This window comes from Melozone crissalis, unplaced genomic scaffold (genome assembly GCF_028551555.1).
Source record: "Melozone crissalis strain CALT ecotype California unplaced genomic scaffold, PUWL_Pcris_2 ptg000313l_1, whole genome shotgun sequence".
Lineage (NCBI taxonomy): Eukaryota > Metazoa > Chordata > Aves > Passeriformes > Passerellidae > Melozone > Melozone crissalis.
In genome coordinates this window covers 191,450-208,948 of record NW_026536064.1, presented here as the reverse complement: position 1 = coordinate 208,948, position 17,499 = coordinate 191,450, and the positions used below count along the sequence as shown (strand labels likewise).

At 57.4% G+C, this 17,499-nt stretch overlaps 1 protein-coding gene across 1 annotated transcript; it reads right to left on the bottom strand.

The window, feature by feature from the left end:
* Positions 1 to 988: 988 nt before the first annotated feature.
* On the bottom strand, positions 989 to 16,931 carry MCOLN1 (mucolipin TRP cation channel 1). Its single transcript, XM_054294687.1, has 14 exons — positions 16,874 to 16,931; positions 16,289 to 16,515; positions 15,199 to 15,366; positions 14,592 to 14,754; positions 13,589 to 13,670; positions 12,979 to 13,075; positions 11,730 to 11,829; positions 10,140 to 10,246; positions 9,429 to 9,578; positions 8,635 to 8,736; positions 6,669 to 6,791; positions 5,118 to 5,324; positions 2,933 to 3,072; positions 989 to 1,025 (listed from the first exon to the last, which is right to left on the bottom strand). Exons 1-14 carry the CDS (start codon positions 16,887 to 16,889, stop codon positions 989 to 991), a joined length of 1,719 nt encoding a protein of 572 aa, XP_054150662.1. The 5' UTR covers positions 16,890 to 16,931.
* Positions 16,932 to 17,499: the final 568 nt, after the last annotated feature.

The following is a 17,499-nucleotide window of genomic DNA, read 5'->3' as shown; positions in this document are numbered from 1 at the left end:
CAGGCGGCGTCTGACAGGCCGGGGGCACCGGGAGGGGATCGGGAGAGACCGAGGGGGGACCGGAGGGGTCGGGGCGGTACCGGGAGCGGCGGAGGGGGGGGGAACGGGGAGGACTCAGGGGGGGAACGGAGCGGTGAGGGGGGAGTGGGAGGTACCACTGAGAGGAGACGGGGGGAAGCGGGAGATACCACTGAGGGGGAGTGGGAGGAACCACTGAGGGGGAATGGGAGGTACCACTGAGGGGAGATGGGGGGAGGCGGGAAATGCCACTAAGGGGAGTGGGAGGTACCACTGAGGGGAGATGGGGGGAGGCGGGCAGCACCACTGAGTGAAGTGGGAGATACCATTGAGTGAAGAAGGGGGGAGCCGGGAGGTACCACTGTGAGCGCGGGAGGGGTGTGTGGGGCGTACCACTCAAAGGCAGCGTGGGGGGGAACACCAAAGTGGGTTGTGCCACCGAGAGTAGGGGGGTGGACTGTACCACTGGGAAGGGGGGGGAACATTCTCTCAGGGCTGTACCATTGTAGGGATGGGGGGGTCCCCAAGGCCACCCCAGTGTCCCCATTGTCACCACAGAGCCCTCATGTCCCAAGTGTCCTTTATTGTCCCCTTGGGGTGGCCACGGCCCCGTTTTGGGGTGAAAAGGGGAAATTTGGGGTCCCAGTGACCCCAAGGACAGGGACAAGGTCCTGGAGCGTCCCCAAAAACGGATTCGGGGGTGCCAAGGTTCCAAACTCACCCCAAAAAATCAACAGGGGGTCCCAAAAAACAGATTTGGGGGGGGGTCCCAAAATGTCCCCCCCCAAAAAAATGGAAGTGTCCCCAAAAAAAATGATCTGGGGATCCCAAAATGTCCCCAAAAATCGACTTGGGGACCCCAAATCCATCCTGGGGGTTCCAAACTTGGGGTCCCAGTCAGGTAAAAGCAGAAAATAAAATAAAATAAAATAAATTAAATAAAAATCAGGAGGTTTTCGGGGTGTCCCCCTCAGTTCACCAGGAGAGCGTTGTCCTGCACGGGGGCCCTGTGGGGACACAAATTTGGGGTTTTTTAGGGGATTTTGGGGGGCAGGAAAACCCCCCCAGATCCCAAAAACCCCGGGAGGGGAGGGGGGACCCCAAAACCCGAGGAGGGGCCGGGTTTTGGGGTGATTTGGGGTCATTTTGGGGTAATTTTGGGTCATTTTCAGGTTGGATTTTGGTATTATTTTGGGGTCATTTGGGGCTGAATTTTGGGATAATTTTGGGGTCGTTTAGGGGCCAAATTTTAGGGAAATTTTGGGTCATTTTGGGGCTGGATTTTGGGGTCATTTTGGGGTCATTTTGGGGTCATTTAGGAGCCAATTTTTGGGTCATTTTGGGGTCACTTTGGGGTTATTTGGGGCTGGATTTTGGGGTCATTTTGGGTAACTTGGGGCTGGGTTTGGGGATTATTTTGGGGTCATTTTGGGCTGAATTTTGGGGTCATTTTGGGGCCAAATTTTAGGGAAATTTCGGGTCATTTTGGGGCTGGGTTTTGGGGTCATTTTGGAGCCAAATTTTGGGGTAATTTTGGGGTGATTTTGGGGTTATTTTGGGTTCATTGAGGTCTGAATTTTGGGATTATTTTGGGGTCATTTTATGCTTAATTTTGGGGTCATTTAGGGGCTAATTTGTAGGGAAATTTTGGGTCATTTGGGGACTGGATTTTGGGGTAATTTTGGGGCTGGATTTTGGGGTCATTTTGGGGCAGATTTTGGGATAATTTGGGATTCCCCCCCCCCGAGGTGACACCGAGCCCAAACCAGGCAGGACCCCCCTCCCTTGGGGTGACCCCAAGGCCCCCAAAACCCTTAAAAATGTCCCAAAATGCCACAAAACTCCCAAAATCCCCCAAAACCCCCAAAGCGTCCCAAAACTCCCTGAAATCTCCCAAAATCCCCCCAAAACTCCCTAAAATATCCCCAAATCCCCCCAAATCCCCCAAAATGTCCCCAAACCCCCTGAAATGTCCCAAAAGCCCTAAAAATCCCCCAAAACATCCCAAATTTCCCCCCAAAATGTCCTAAAACATCCCAACCCCCCCCAAACCCCCCAAAATGTCCCAAAAGTGCCCCAAATCCCCCCAAAACTCCCCAAAATGTCCCAGAAGTGCCCCAAAATCCCACAAGACCCCCTGAAGTTTGCCCAAACCCCCCTGAAATATCCCCAAAATGTCCCAAAACCCCCAAATCCCCCCAAAACTCCCCAAAATGTCCCAGAAGTGCCCCAAAATCCCAGAAGACCCCCCCAAAATGTCCAAAAACCCCGAAATCCCCACCCAAAACCCCCCAAAATGTCCCAAAACCCCCAAAATCCCACCCAAAACCCCCCAAAGTGCCCCAAAATCCCACAAGACCCCCTGAAGCGTTCCCAAACCCCCCTGAAACGTCCCCAAAATGTCCCAAAATGTCCCAAAATCCCACACCAAAACCCCCCAAAATGTCCTGAAACCCCCAAATCCCCACCCAAAATGTCCCAAAAGTGTCCCAAAATCACCCCCCAAAACCCCCCAAAACCCCCAAATTCCCCCCAAAATCCCCCAAAATGTCCCAAACCCCCCTAAATGTCCCCAAAACGTCCCAAAACGTCCCAAAATCCCACACCAAAACCCCCCAAAATGTCCTGAAACCCCCAAATCCCCACCCAAAATGTCCCAAAAGTGTCCCAAAATCCCCCCCCAAAACCCCCCAAAACCCCCAAATTCCCCCCAAAATCCCCCAAAATGTCCCAAACCCCCCTAAATGTCCCCAAAATGTCCCAAAACGTCCCAAAATCCCACACCAAAACCCCCCAAAATGTCCTGAAACCCCCAAATCCCCACCCAAAATGTCCCAAAACCCCCAAATTCCCCCCAAAATCTCCCAAACCCCCCCAAACGTCCCCCAAACGTCCCCAAATTCGGGGTGCGCACCGGGGGCAGCAGCAGCAGAGGGCGGGGCAGGGGGCGGAGCCGGAGCCGCCCCGGCGGAACTTTCCGGAACCGGGGCTGTCCTGGCACTGCGCGATGAAGGCCTGGAGCTCCGACACCGCGGCCGCGCCCTCGGACTGGTTCTGGGGACACGGGGACAGGTGAGGGACAGGTGACACCAGACAGGTGACATGGGGACAGGTGACACAGGGACAGGTGACACCAGACAGGTGACATGGGGACAGGTGACATGGGGACAGGTGATACCAGACAGGTGACATGGGGACAGGTGACACGGGGACAGGTGACACCAGACAGGTGACACGGGGACAGGTGACATGGGGACAGGTGACACAGGGACAGGAGCTCCGACACCGCGGCCGCGCCCTCGGACTGGTTCTGGGGACATGGGGACAGGTGAGGGACAGGTGACACCAGACAGGTGACACCAGACAGGTGACATGGGGACAGGGGACATGGGGACAGGTGACACCAGACAGGTGACATGGGGACAGGGGACATGGGGACAGGAGCTCCGACACCGCGGCCGCGCCCTCGGACTGGTTCTGGGGACATGGGGACAGGTGAGGGACAGGTGACACCAGACAGGTGACACCAGACAGGTGAGGGACAGGTGACATGGGGACATGGGGACAGGTGACATGGGGACAGGTGACATGGGGACAGGAGCTGGGACACCTTCGGGTGGCACCTTCGGATTGGTTCTGGGGACATGGGGACAGGTGACATGGGGACAGGTGACATAGGGACAGGAGAGGGACACCGCGGTGTCACCCTCGGACTGGTTCTGGGGACACACAGGGGACACAGAGGGGACATGGGGACAGGAGAGACGGCACACAGAGATGATGTCACACAGGTGACGTCACACCCAGGTGAGCTCCCACCTGCCCCGCTCACCTTGATGGCATCGTAGGAGCCGGTGATGAGGTCACACACACAGATAACACAGAGATAACACACACAGATAACACACACAGATAACAGATAACACACAAATAACACACACAGGTGAAATGATAACACACACAAATAACACAAACAGATAACACACACAGATAGCGCACACAGGTGAGATAACACACACAGATAACACACCCAGGTGATGTCACACCCAGGTGAGCTTCCACCTGTCCTGCTCACCTTGATGGCGTCGTAGGAGCCGGTGATGAGGTCACACACACAGATAACAGATAACACACACAGATAACAGATAACACACACAGGTGATGTCACACCCAGATAATGTCACACCCAGGTGACGTCACACCCAGGTGAGCTTCCACCTGTCCTGCTCACCTTGATGGCGTCGTAGGAGCCGGTGATGAGGTCACACACACAGATAACACAGAAATAACACAGAGAGATACACAGAGATAATAACACAGAGATAACACACACAGGTAACACACACAGGTGAGATAACACACACAGATAACACAAACAGATAACACACAGATAACAGACCCAGGTGAGATAACACACACAGATAACGCACACAGGTGAGATGATAACACACACAGGTAACACACACAGATAACACACACAGATAACAGATAGCACACACAGATAACAGACCCAGGTGAGATAACACACACAGATAACGCACACAGGTGAGATGATAACACACACAGGTAACACACACAGATAACACACACAGATAACAGATAGCACACACAGATAACAGACCCAGGTGAGATAACACACACAGATAACGCACACAGGTGATGTCACACAGGTGACGTCACAGCCAGGTGAGTCTCACCTTGATGGTGTCATAGGAGCTGGTGATGAGGTCACACACACAGGTAACACACACAGGTGAGATGATAACACACACAGGTAACACACACAGGTGAAATGATAACACACACAGATAACACACACAGATAACAGATAACACACACAGATAACACACCCAGGTAAGATGACAACACACACAGGTAACACACACAGGTGAAATGATAACACACACAGATAACACACACAGATAACAGATAACACACACAGGTAACACACCCAGGTGAGATGATAACACACACAGATAACACACACAGATAACAGATAGCACACACAGATAACATACCCAGGTGAGATGATAACACACACAGATAGCACACACAGGTGATGTCACACCCAGGTGATGTCACAGCCAGGTGAGTCTCACCTTGATGGTGTCGTAGGAGCCGGTGATGAGGGCGATGAAGAGGCTGAGCACCATGTAGATGAAGAGCGCGCTGAAGCTGTACAGGTACACCTGGCTGAAGAGCCACACCAGGGCCCCGCTGGGGCGCAGCGCCGCGAAGGTGGCGAACATGTCATCGCCGTTGACCAATGAGAAGAGACACTCGGACACCATGGACAGCGAGCGGAACTGGGGACAGACACACCTGTGTCACCTGTGTGTCACCTGTCACCTGTAATCTATCACACCTGTAACCCCTGTGTCACCCCTGTCGTCGCCATTGACCAATGAGAAGAGACACTCGGACACCACAGACAGCGACCGGAACTGGGGACGGACACACCTGTGTCACCTGTGTGTCACCTGTGTCACACCTGTGTGTCACCTGTGTGTCATCTGTAACCCATAACCTATCACACCTGTAACCCCTGTGTCACCCCTGTCATCGCCATTGACCAATGAGAAGAGACACACGGACACCATGGACAGTGACCAGAACGGGGGACAGACACACCTGTGTCACCTGTGCGTCACCTGTGTCACACCTGTGTCACCCGTGTCACCTGTGTCACCCCTGTCACTGCCGTTGACCAATGAGAAGAGACACTTGGACACCATGGACTGCGAGCGGAACTGGGGATGGACACACCTGTGTCACACCTGTGTCACCTGTAACCCCTGTGTCACCTGTGTCACCTGTGTGTCACCTGTGTCACCTGTGCGTCACCCGCATTTCATCCATGGATTTGGGAAGGAACCCGACCCCAAAACCGGAATTTGAGAACATCCCAACCCCAAAAGTGAAATTCGGGAATCCCCCAACTCCCAAATCCAAAATCTGGGAATCCCCCAACCCCAAACCCCAAAATTTCGGAATCCCCAAACCCCAAAATTTGGGAATCTCCCAACCCCAAACCCCAAAATTTGGGAATCCCCTGACCCCCAAACCCCAAAATTTGGGAATCCCCCGACCCCAAACCCCAAAATTTGGGAATCCCCCGACCCCAAACCCAAAATTTGGGAATCTTCCAACCCCAAACTTTGGGAATCTTTCAAACCCAAAATCTGAGAAGTAACCCAACCCCAAAACCAGGATTTGAGAACATCCCAACCCCAAAATTTGGGAATCCCCAAACCCCAAACCCAAAATTCAGGAATCTCCTGACCCCAAAACGAATTTGAGAACATCTCAACCCCAGTCCCAAAATTTTGGAATCTCCCGACCCCAAACCCCAAAATTTGGGAATCAATAACCCCAAACCCAAAATTTGGGAATCCCCAAACCCCAAACACGAAATTTGGGAATCCTCCAACCCCAAACCAAAAATTTGGGAATCTCCCGACCCCAAACCCAAAATCTGAAAAGGAACCCAACCCCAAAACCAGGACTGGAGAACATCCCAATCCCCAAACCCAAAATTTGGGAATCCCTGACCCCCAAACCCCAAAATTTGGGAATCCCCAAACCCCAAACCCCACAATTTGGGAATCCCCCGACCCCCAAACCCCAAACTTTGGGGCGTCCGGTCCCACCTTGACGTGGTGCGGGCCCAGCACGATCCATCCGCAGAAGCAATACCCCAGATAAATCACGGCCACGCAGCAGCAGAAGCGCATCACGTTGGGCAGCGCCACACGCAGTGTCACGATCAGGATCTGGGGCGAAAAACGGGGAAAATGGGAAAAACGAAAATTATCAACGAGCAGGAGCGGGAAAAACGGGGGTTTGGGGTGGGAAAATGGGGATTTGGGGCTGGAAAATGGGGATTTGGGCTGGAAAATGGGATCATCCAAATGTGGGGAGAGCATCACGTCGGGGTCCCCATGCGCAGCGTCACGATCAGGATCTGGGGCGAAAAACGGGGAAAATGGGAAAAACGAAAATTTTCAACGAACAGAGCAGGGAAAACGGGGGTTTGGGGTGGGAAAATGGGGATTTGGGGCTGGAAAATGGGGATTTGGGGCTGGAAAATGGGATAATCCAAGTGTGGGGAGAGCATCATGTTGGGGTCGCCACGCGCAGCGTCACGATCAGGATCTGGGGCGAAAAACGGGGAAAATGGGAAAAACGAAAATTATCAACGAGCAGGAGCGGGAAAAACGGGGGTTTGGGGTGGGAAAATGGGGATTTGGGGCTGGAAAATGGGATAATCCAAGTGTGGGGAGAGCATCACATTGGGCAGCGCCACGCGCAGCGTCACGATCAGGATCTGGAGCGAAAAACGGGGAAAATGGGAAAAACGAAAATTATCAACGAGCAGGAGCGGGAAAAACGGGGGTTTGGGGTGGGAAAATGGGGATTTGGGGCTGGAAAATGGGGATTTGGGGCTGGAAAATGGGATAATCCAAGTGTGGGGAGAGCATCACGTCGGGGTCCCCACGCGCAGCGTCACGATCAGGATCTGGGGCGAAAAACGGCAAAATCGGGAAAAACGGGAAAAACAGGAGATTTCCATGTGCAGGGTGGGAAATCCGGGAATTGTCCCCAAGCCGAGCGTGACAGGGAGGATTTGGGGCAGGAAAATGGGATTTAACCCTGGCCCTGTCCCCAGGTAATGGCGCCATCCCCAGGTGGCACAGGTGGCACAGGTGACACAGGTGGCACGGGTGACACGGGTGACACAGGTGACACACAGGTGACACAGGTGACCCAGGTGGCACGGGTGGCACGGGTGACACGGGTGACACAGGTGACACAGGTGGCACGGGTGACACGGGTGACACAGGTGACACAGGTGACACACAGGTGACACACAGGTGACACAGGTGACCCAGGTGACACACAGGTGGGACAGGTGACCCAGGTGACACACAGGTGATACAGGTGACACACAGGTGACACACAGGTGGCACAGGTGACACACAGGTGACACAGGTGACACACAGGTGGCACAGGTGACCCAGGTGACCCAGGTGACACGGGTGACACAGGTGGAATGGGTGACACGGGTGACACACAGGTGACACACAGGTGACACAGGTGACTCAGGTGACACACAGGTGACACACAGGTGACACAGATAACACACAGGTGACACACAGGTGACACAGGTGACACGGGTGACACAGGTGACACACAGCTGACACAGGTGACACAGGTGACACAGGTGACACAGGTGACACACAGGCGACACAGGTGACACGGGTGACACAGGTGACACACAGGTGACACAGGTAACACACAGGTGACACACAGGTGACACAGGTGACACAGGTGACACAGGTGACACAGGTGACACACAGGCGACACAGGTGACACGGGTGACACAGGTGACACACAGGTGACACAGGTAACACACAGGTGACACACAGGTGACACAGGTGACACAGGTGACACACAGGTGACACACAGCTGACACAGGTGACACAGGTGACTCAGGTGACACACAGGTGACACAGGTGACACACAGGTGACACAGGTGACACACAGCTGACACAGGTGACACAGGTGACACAAGTGACACACAGGTGACACACAGGCGACACGGGTGACACTCACATTGTACTTCTGGAAGAAGGTCAGGTACCGGATGACGCCGACCCACACGAGCAGCGTCGATGTCCCCAGCAGGATGCTGCACACGTCGTACCCCGAGAAGTTCTGTGGGGACACGGGGACAGTGCGGCCACCGCCGTGTCCCCAGGCCACTGGCCCCAAGGTGACATCGTCCCCAAAGGGGTCGCATTGTCCCCAAGGGGGTGGCAGTGTCCCCAGGGGAGTGGCATTGTCCCCAAGGGCGTGGCAATGTCCCCAAAGGGGTGGCATTGTCCCCAAAGGGGTGGCAGTGTCCCCAGGGGAGTGGCATTGTCCCCAGGGGGTGGCACTGTCCCCACTGTCCCCAGGTGTGACATTGTCCCCATTGTCCCCAGGGGGTGACATTGTCCCTACTGTCCCCAGGGGGTGACATTGTCCCCAGTGTCCCCAGGGGGTGACATTGTCCCTACTGTCCCCAGGGTGTGACATTGTCCCCACTGTCCCCCCCAGGTGGTATTGTCCCCACTGTCCCCACGGGGTGACATTGTCCCCAGGGTAGCAGTGTCCCCAGTGTCCCCAGGGGGTGGCAGTGTCCCCAGTGTCCCCAGTGTCACCTTGGCCTCGATGCCGATCTTGAGCTGTGTCCCCAATGTTCCCAGTGTCCCCAGTGTCCCCAGGGAGTGGCAGTGTCCCCATTGTCCCCAATGTCCCCATTGTCCCCAGTGTCCCCACTGTCCCCATTGTGCCCATTGTCCCCAATGTCCCCATTGCCCCACTGTCCCCATTGTCCCCATTGTCCCCAGTGTCCCCAGTGTCACCTTGGCCTCGATGCCGATCTTGAGCACGGTGCCCAGCACGGTGAGGACGTCGCTGGTGACGAGCAGCAGGTACCAGCCATTGAGGAACTCCAGGCGGTCCGAGAGGGACACGGTGACACCGCGGTGACAGCGCAGGAACCGGCTGAACTCCTGCGGGGACATTGTCACTGTCACTGTCATTGTCACAGGGACACGGTGACACCGCGGTGACAGCGCAGGAACCGGCTGAACTCCTGCGGGGACATTGTCACTGTCACTGTCACTGCCATTGTCATTGTCACTGTCCTTGTAACTGTCACTGTCACTGTCATTGTCACTGTCACTGTCACCTCACAAGGACACGGTGACAAAACCCCAAAACCCCCCCAAAGCTCCCATCAATCCCAAACCCCCAAATTCCCCCAAAATTCCCCCAAACCCCAAAATTCCCCCAAATCCCCCCAAATTCCCAAAATTCCCCAAACCCCCCAAAATCCCCCCAACCCCCAAAATCCCCCAAATTCCCCCTAAATCCCCCCCAAATCCCTAAAATTCCCCAAAGTTTCCCCAAAATCCCCCCAAACACCCCCAAAATTCCTCCAACCCCCCCCAAAATCCCTAAAATCCCCCAAAATTCCCCAAAATCCCCCCGAATTCCCAAAACTCCCCAAAATCTCCCAAAATGCCCCAAATTCCCCCAAATGCCCCAAACGCCCCCGGGTCCGCGCTCACCCTCTGCAGGAGGAGCCCGCGGGCGATGGAGCGGGCGCAGAGCACCAGGGACAGCGAGCACACGGCCACCACCAGCACGTCGAACGCCAGGCGGCGCCACGTGGCACCTGCGGGGACACCAGAGTGTCACTGCCACCTGTGGGACACCCCACTGTCACCTGGGACACCCCATTGCCACCTGTGGGATCCCATTGCCACCTGGGACACCCCACTGTCACCTGGGACACCCCACTGTCACCCGGGACACCCCATTGTCACCTGGGACACCAAAATTGTCACTGTCACCTGTGGGATCCCATTGTCACCTGGGACACCCCATTGTCACCTGTGGGACACCAAAATTGTCACTGTCACCTGTGGGATCCCATTGTCACCTGGGACACCCCACTGTCACCTGTGGGACACCCCATTGCCACCTGTGGGACACTCCATTGTCACCTGTGGGACACCCCATTGCCACCTGTGGGACACCCCATTGTCACCTGGGACACCAAAATTGTCACTGTCACCTGTGGGATCCCATTGTCACCTGGGACACCCCACTGTCACCTGTGGGACACCCCATTGTCACCTGGGACACCAAAATTGTCACTGTCACCTGTGGGATCCCATTGTCACCTGGGACACCCCATTGTCACCTGTGGGACACCAAAATTGTCACTGTCACCTGTGGGACACCCCACTGTCACCCGGGACACCCCATTGCCACCTGTGGGACACTCCATTGTCACCTGTGGGACACCCCATTGCCACCTGTGGGACACCCCATTGTCACCTGGGACACCAAAATTGTCACTGTCACCTGTGGGACACCCCACTGTCACCCGGGACACCCCATTGCCACCTGTGGGACACTCCATTGTCACCTGTGGGACACCCCATTGCCACCTGTGGGACACCCCATTGTCACCCGGGACACCCCATTGTCACCTGGGACACCAAAATTGTCACTGTCACCTGTGGGATCCCACTGTCACCTGTGGGACACTCCATTGTCACCTGTGGGAAACCTCATTGTCACCTGTGACACCCCACTGTCACCTGGGACACCAAAATTGTCACTGTCACCTGTGGGACACCCCATTGTCGAACGCCAGGCGGCGCCACGTGGCACCTGCGGGGACACCAGTGTCACCTGTGGGACCCCATTGTCACCTGTGGGACACAACTGTCACCTGTGGGACACCCCACTGTCACCTGTGACACCCCACTGTCACCTGTGGGACACTCCATTATCACCTGTGACACCCCAGTGTCGAACGCCAGGCAGCCCCAGGTGGCACCTGAGGGGACACCAGTGCCACCTGTGGGACCCAGCTGTCACCCTGTGACACCCCACCGTCACCTGTGGGACACGCCCTCAGCCCCGTGTCCCCCATTGTCACTCATTGTCAACTGGTGTCACCTCCTCCGGGCATGGCGGGGTGGTGGCACTCCCAGTGTCACCACTGTCACCCATTGTCCCCACTGTCACTTCCTCCGGGCGTGGCGGGGTGGTGGCACTCCCATTGTCCCCATTGTCACCCATTGTCCCCCAGTGTCACCACTGTCACCCACTGTCCCCATTGTCCCCACTGTCCCCAGTGTCACCTCGGCCTGGCATGGCGGGGTGGTGGCACTCCCTGATGGCCGCGTGGGTGTCCAGGCGGATCCGCACTCGCCCGCTGTGAGCGCTGTTGTCAAAGGTGACCTGGGGACACGCGGTGGCACCGTCACTGTCACTGTCATTGTCATTGTGTCACTGTTATTGTCACTATTATTGTCACTGTTATTGCCATTGTGTCACTGTCACTGTCATTGTCACTGTCACTGTGTCACTGTCATTGTCACTGTCATTGTCACTGTCACTGTGTCACTGCTATTGCCATTGTCACTGTCACTATTATTGTCACTGTTATTGTCATTGTCACCGTCAGTTACTGTTACTGTTATTGTCACTGTCACCGTCACCGTCACTGCCACCGTCACCGTCATGGTCACTGTGTCACTGTCACTGTCACTGTCACCGTCACCGTCACTGTGTCACTGTTATTGCCATTGTCACTGTTGTTGTCATTGTCACCATCACTGTTACTGTTACTGTTATTGTCACTGTCACTGTCACTGCCACTTTGGAATATTTGGGGACACTTTGGGACACTTTGGGACACTTTGGGACATTTAGGGGACACCCAGAGGACACCCAGGGGACACTGTGGGATATTTTGGGACACTGAGGGGACACTTTGTGACACTTCGGGATATTTGGGGACACTGAGGGGACACTTGGGGACACTTTAGGACACTTGGGGACACTTTGGGACACTTGGGGACACTTTGAGATATTTGGGGAAAAAAAGGGGACACTTTAGGATTTTTAGGGAGACTGAAGGGACCCTTGGGGACACTTTGGGACATTTGGGGACACTGAGGGGACACTTGGGGACATTTAGAGGACATTTAGGGGACACCCAGAGGACGCCCAGGGGACACTTAAAGACATAGGGGACACTGAGGGGACACTTGGGGACACTGAGGGGACACTTGGGGACGCTCTGGGGACACTCAGGGGACACCTATGGGACACGTTAAGATATTTGGGGACAATGAGGGGACACTTGGGGACACTTCAGGACATTTGGGGACACTTTGGGACACTTGGGGACATTTAGGGGACACCCAAAGGACACTCAGGGGACACTTTGGGATATTTGGGGACACTTTGGGGACACCTGAGGGACACTTTAGGATTTTTACGGAGACTGAAGGGACAACCGGGGACATTTAGGGACACCCAGGGGACACTTTGTGACACTTTGGGATATTTGGGGACCCTTGGGGACACTTTGGGGACACTGACGGTGACGCCGAAGGTGTAGCAGTCGGGGATCTCGTGGTTCAGCAGCGTTTGGATGTTGATGGCCTTGAGCTGGAACTCCACGGTGACGTTGATCAGCCTGGGGGGACAAAAATCACCCCAGAAACACCAAAAGTGGGAAAATTCACCCCAAAAACACCAAAAAGGGATTTTGGGGGGGGGGGGGATTTGGGGGTTTTTGGGGGGATTTTTGAGGGATTTTGAGGGGATTTTGGGGGAATTTTGGGGGAATTTTGGGGGATTTGGGGGGATTTTTGAGGGAATTTTGGGGTTTTGGGGGGGATTTTGGGGGTTTTTGGGGGGATTTTTGAGGGAATTTTGAGGTTTTGGGGGGGATTTTGGGGGTTTTGGGGGGGATTTTGAGGGTTTTTGAGGGAATTTTGGGGGATTTGGGGGGGATTTTTGAGGGAATTTTGGGGTTTTGGGGGGGATTTTGGGGGTTCTTGGGGGGATTTTGGGGGATTTGAGGGGATTTTGAGGGGATTTGGGGGGGATTTTTGAGGGAATTTTGGGGTTTTGGGGGGGATTTTGGGGGTTCTTGGGGGGATTTTGGGGGGATTCTGGGGGAATTTTGGGGGTTTTTGGGGCGCACCTGTGGAACTGGAGGGTGAAGTTGCTGCCGGGGCCGTCCAGCACGGGGGGTTGGGGGTCCCCGGGGTGAACCCCCAGGCACTCTGTGGGGCCGGGAGTGGGGTCAGGGAGCACAAAATCCCCGGGAATTCCCAAACCCCAAACCCCAAACCCCAAACTTCAAATCCTAAATCCAACCCCAAACCCCACATCCTAAACCCAACCCCAACCCCAACTCCAACCCCAAACCCCCAAACCCAACCTCAAATCCAACCCCAAACTCCCAACTCCAACCCCCAAATCCAGCCCCAAAACCAATCCCCCAAACCCCAAATCCTAAATCCAGCCCCAAGCCCCAAATCCCAAACAACTCCCAAACCCTGCACCCCAAACTTCAAATCCCAAATCCAACCCCAAATCCCAAATCCAACCCCAAATCCCAAATCCAACCCCAGATCCCAAGCCCCAAACCCCAAATTCAACCCCAAATCCAGTCCTCCACTTCCAAACCCCAAACTCAAAACCCCAAATCCCAAACAACTCCCAAACCCTACACCCCCAACCCCACACCCCAAACCCCAAATCCAACCCCAAACCCCAAATCCAACCCCACACCCCAAACCCCAAACCCTGCACCCCAAATCCAAATCCAAACCCAAACCCCAAACCCAAACCCACACCCAAACCTCAAACCCCAAATCCAACCCCACACCCCAAACCCCAAACCCTGCACCCCAAATCCAAATCCAACCCCAAACCCCCAAACCCCAAATCCAACCCCAAACCCCAAACCCTGCACCCCAAATCCACCCCAGACCCCAGACCCCAAACCCTGCACCCCAAACCCCACCCCAGCCCCAAACCCCAAACCCTGCACCCCAAATCCACCCCAGACCCCAAACCCTGCACCCCAAATCCCACCCCAGCCCCAAACCCCAAACCCTGCACCCCAAACCCCACCCCAGACCCCAAACCCCAAACCCTGCACCCCAAATCCACCCCGGACCCCAACCCCGGTGTGGCACCGGTGACCACGCTGGGGTCGATGTCGAAGGTGTCGTTCTCGGGGTCGATGTCGCCCCTGCGGAAGAAGCGCTGGCACAGCCGGAGCCCGGGGCCACCCCCGGGGCCACCGCCGATGTCACCGTAGGCGTAACGGCCCAAGGTCTCGTTGGGGACAGCCAGGTACTGCGGGGACACGGAGGTGGCACCTGGGTGGCCCCAAAACCCAAAAGGTCCCCACGGTCCCAAAACATCTCTGTGTCCCCAAAACATCTCTGTGTCCCCAAAACGTGGTGGCCCAGGGTCTCGTTGGGGACAGCCAGGTACTGCGGGGACACGGGCGTGGAGGTGGCACCTCAGTGTCCCCAAACATCTCCACGGCCCCAAACCACCACCATGTCCTCAATTCTTCTGATGTCCCCAAGCCCTGCAAGTGTCCCCGTGCCACCTGCTCGAGGATGAAGGCCACGTGCTCCAGGAGGCCCTGATGTCCCCAATTCCCCCGATGTCCCCAACCCCTGCAGATGTCCCCGTGCCACCTTCTTGTGGACGAAGGCCACGCGCTCCAGGAGGTCCCCATGTCCCCAACCCTACTGATGTCCCCAAGCCCTGCAGGTGTCCCCGTGCCACCTGCTGGAGGACGAAGGCCAGGTGCTCCAGGAGGTCCCCGCGGGTGTAGATGGCCGCGGTGTCATCGGCGCCGTCCTCGTAGCCCTTGAGGAACAGGTGCTTGAAGGCCACCGTGTTGTCCTCCTTGAAGGCCACCACCAGCTGGTTGCTGAGCCCGAACAGGATCAGCTGGGGACAAAGGCCACCGCCTCTGTCACCGCCCGTCCCATCCCGGTGACACCGCCGCGCTTCGCCCCCACCCAAAACGGTGTCACCCACGCTTGGGGACAAAGGCCACCGCTGCCACCCACCCCTGTCCCACCGCAGTGACGCCGCCACGCTTTGTCCCAGGACACTCCGGTGTCCCTCCCAAAGTGTCCCCAAGTCCCTGTGTGCCCTCCCTGGTGTCCCCATGTCCCCTCTCCAGTGTCCCTGCGCCCCATCTCTGGTGACCCTGTGTCTCCAGTGCCATCCCCGCTGTCCCCTCTGTCCCCACAGTCCCCGCTGTGCCCGGTGCCATCCCCGCTGTCCCCGCTGTCCCCAGTGCCACCCCCGCTGTCCCCACCGCCATCCCTGCTGTCCCCAACGCCATCCCCGCTGTCCCCGGTGCCATCCCCGCTGTCCCCTCTGTCCCCGTTGTCCCCAGTGCCACCCCCGCTGTCCCCAGTGCCATCCCTGCTGTCCCCTCTGTCCCCGCTGTCCCCGGTGCCATCCCCGCTGTCCCCTCTGTCCCTGTTGTCCCCAGTGCCACCCCTGCTGTCCCCAGTGCCATCCCCGCTGTCCCCTCTGTCCCCGTTGTCCCCAGTGCCACCCCCGCTGTCCCCAGTGCCACCCCCGCTGTCCCCACCGTCCATCCCCGCTGTCCCCGGTGCCATCCCCGCTGTCCCCTCTGTCCCTGTTGTCCCCAGTGCCACCCCCGCTGTCCCCAGTGCCATCCCTGCTGTCCCCTCTGTCCCCGCTGTCCCCGGTGCCATCCCCGCTGTCCCCTCTGTCCCCGGTGCCACCCCCGCTGTCCCCGGTGCCATCCTCACTGTCCCCAGTGTCCCCCCGCTGTCCCCATCGCCATCCCCGCTGTCCCCGGTGCCACCCGCGCTGTCCCCGCCGGTGCCACCTGCACGGTGACCAGCACGATCTTGGCCAGCTGCAGCCCGAGCTTCACGGGCCGCCGCCCGCGGGCCCGGTACTTGTCACAGGGGCTCATGAAGAAATACTTGAGGCGCCGCCGCAGCTCTTCCTCCTCATCCTCCTCCTCCTCCTCTTCCTCATCTTCCCGTCCCGGTACCGGCGCCGCCTCGGCCGTGCCGTACCCGGGGCCGCGGCTCAGCAGCCGCTCGGTCTCTGGGGACACCGGACGGTGGCACCTCGGCCCGGTGTCACCTCGGCCCGGGGTCACCGCTGCTCGGTGTCACCCCCTCGCTCCGGTGTCCCCTCTGCTTGGTGTCACCTCCTCTCCCGGTGTCCCCTGTCCCCGTTAACCCTCCTGCTCGGGTCTCCGGTGTCCCCGAGCCCCGCCCGGTTCCCGGTAATCCCGGCCCCGTGTTCCGCTGCTCCCGTTACCGGACTGTCCCGTACACGTTCCCAGCTCCCGGTCCCATGCCCGGTCCCCATTCTCTGTCCCCATTCCCCATTCCCGGTCCCTCTCCCCGTTCCCGGTGCCCATTCCCGTTCCCCATTCCCGGTCCCGGTCTCCCCTCACCGGAGGCCGCCGCCATCGCTCCGCTCCCCCTCAGCCCTCACGTGACGGAGGAAACAACGCGCTGCTCCAGCCAACCAATCGCAGCGCGCCATCGCTCCCAGATTTGCATAAACACGCCCATATGGATAAAACACTCCCGCTAGGACGCTCATTTACATAACCACGCCCTCCCCGCGCCGGCTGCAGCCGCGCCCGGCGCCGTTCGCTCCCAGTTCCCTCCCACCGCTCCCAGTATCGCTCCCAGCGCTCCCAGTTCCCTCCCACCGCTCCCAGTATCGCTCCCAGCGCTCCCAGTATCGCTCCCAGCGCTCCCAGTTCCCTCCCAGCGCTCCCAGTATCGCTCCCAGCGCTCCCAGTAAGAAAGGCACCGGCAGGGAAAGCGCTCCCGGAACCCGCCCACGGCAGAGAGCGGCTGCTTTTGGGAGGGGGGGAGGAGGGGGAGGAAGAGGAGGGACAAAGAAGGAGGAGGAGCGGCAGAATAAGCAGGAGGAAAAGGAGGAGCAAGAGGAAGAGGAAAAGGAGGAGCAGCTCCAACCCTGCTCCGGCCGCAGCTGCCTCGGCCCCGCCGGCATCGCCCCCCGGAGGCCGCAGGTGAGCGGAGAGGGGGAGCTCGGCCCGACCCCATC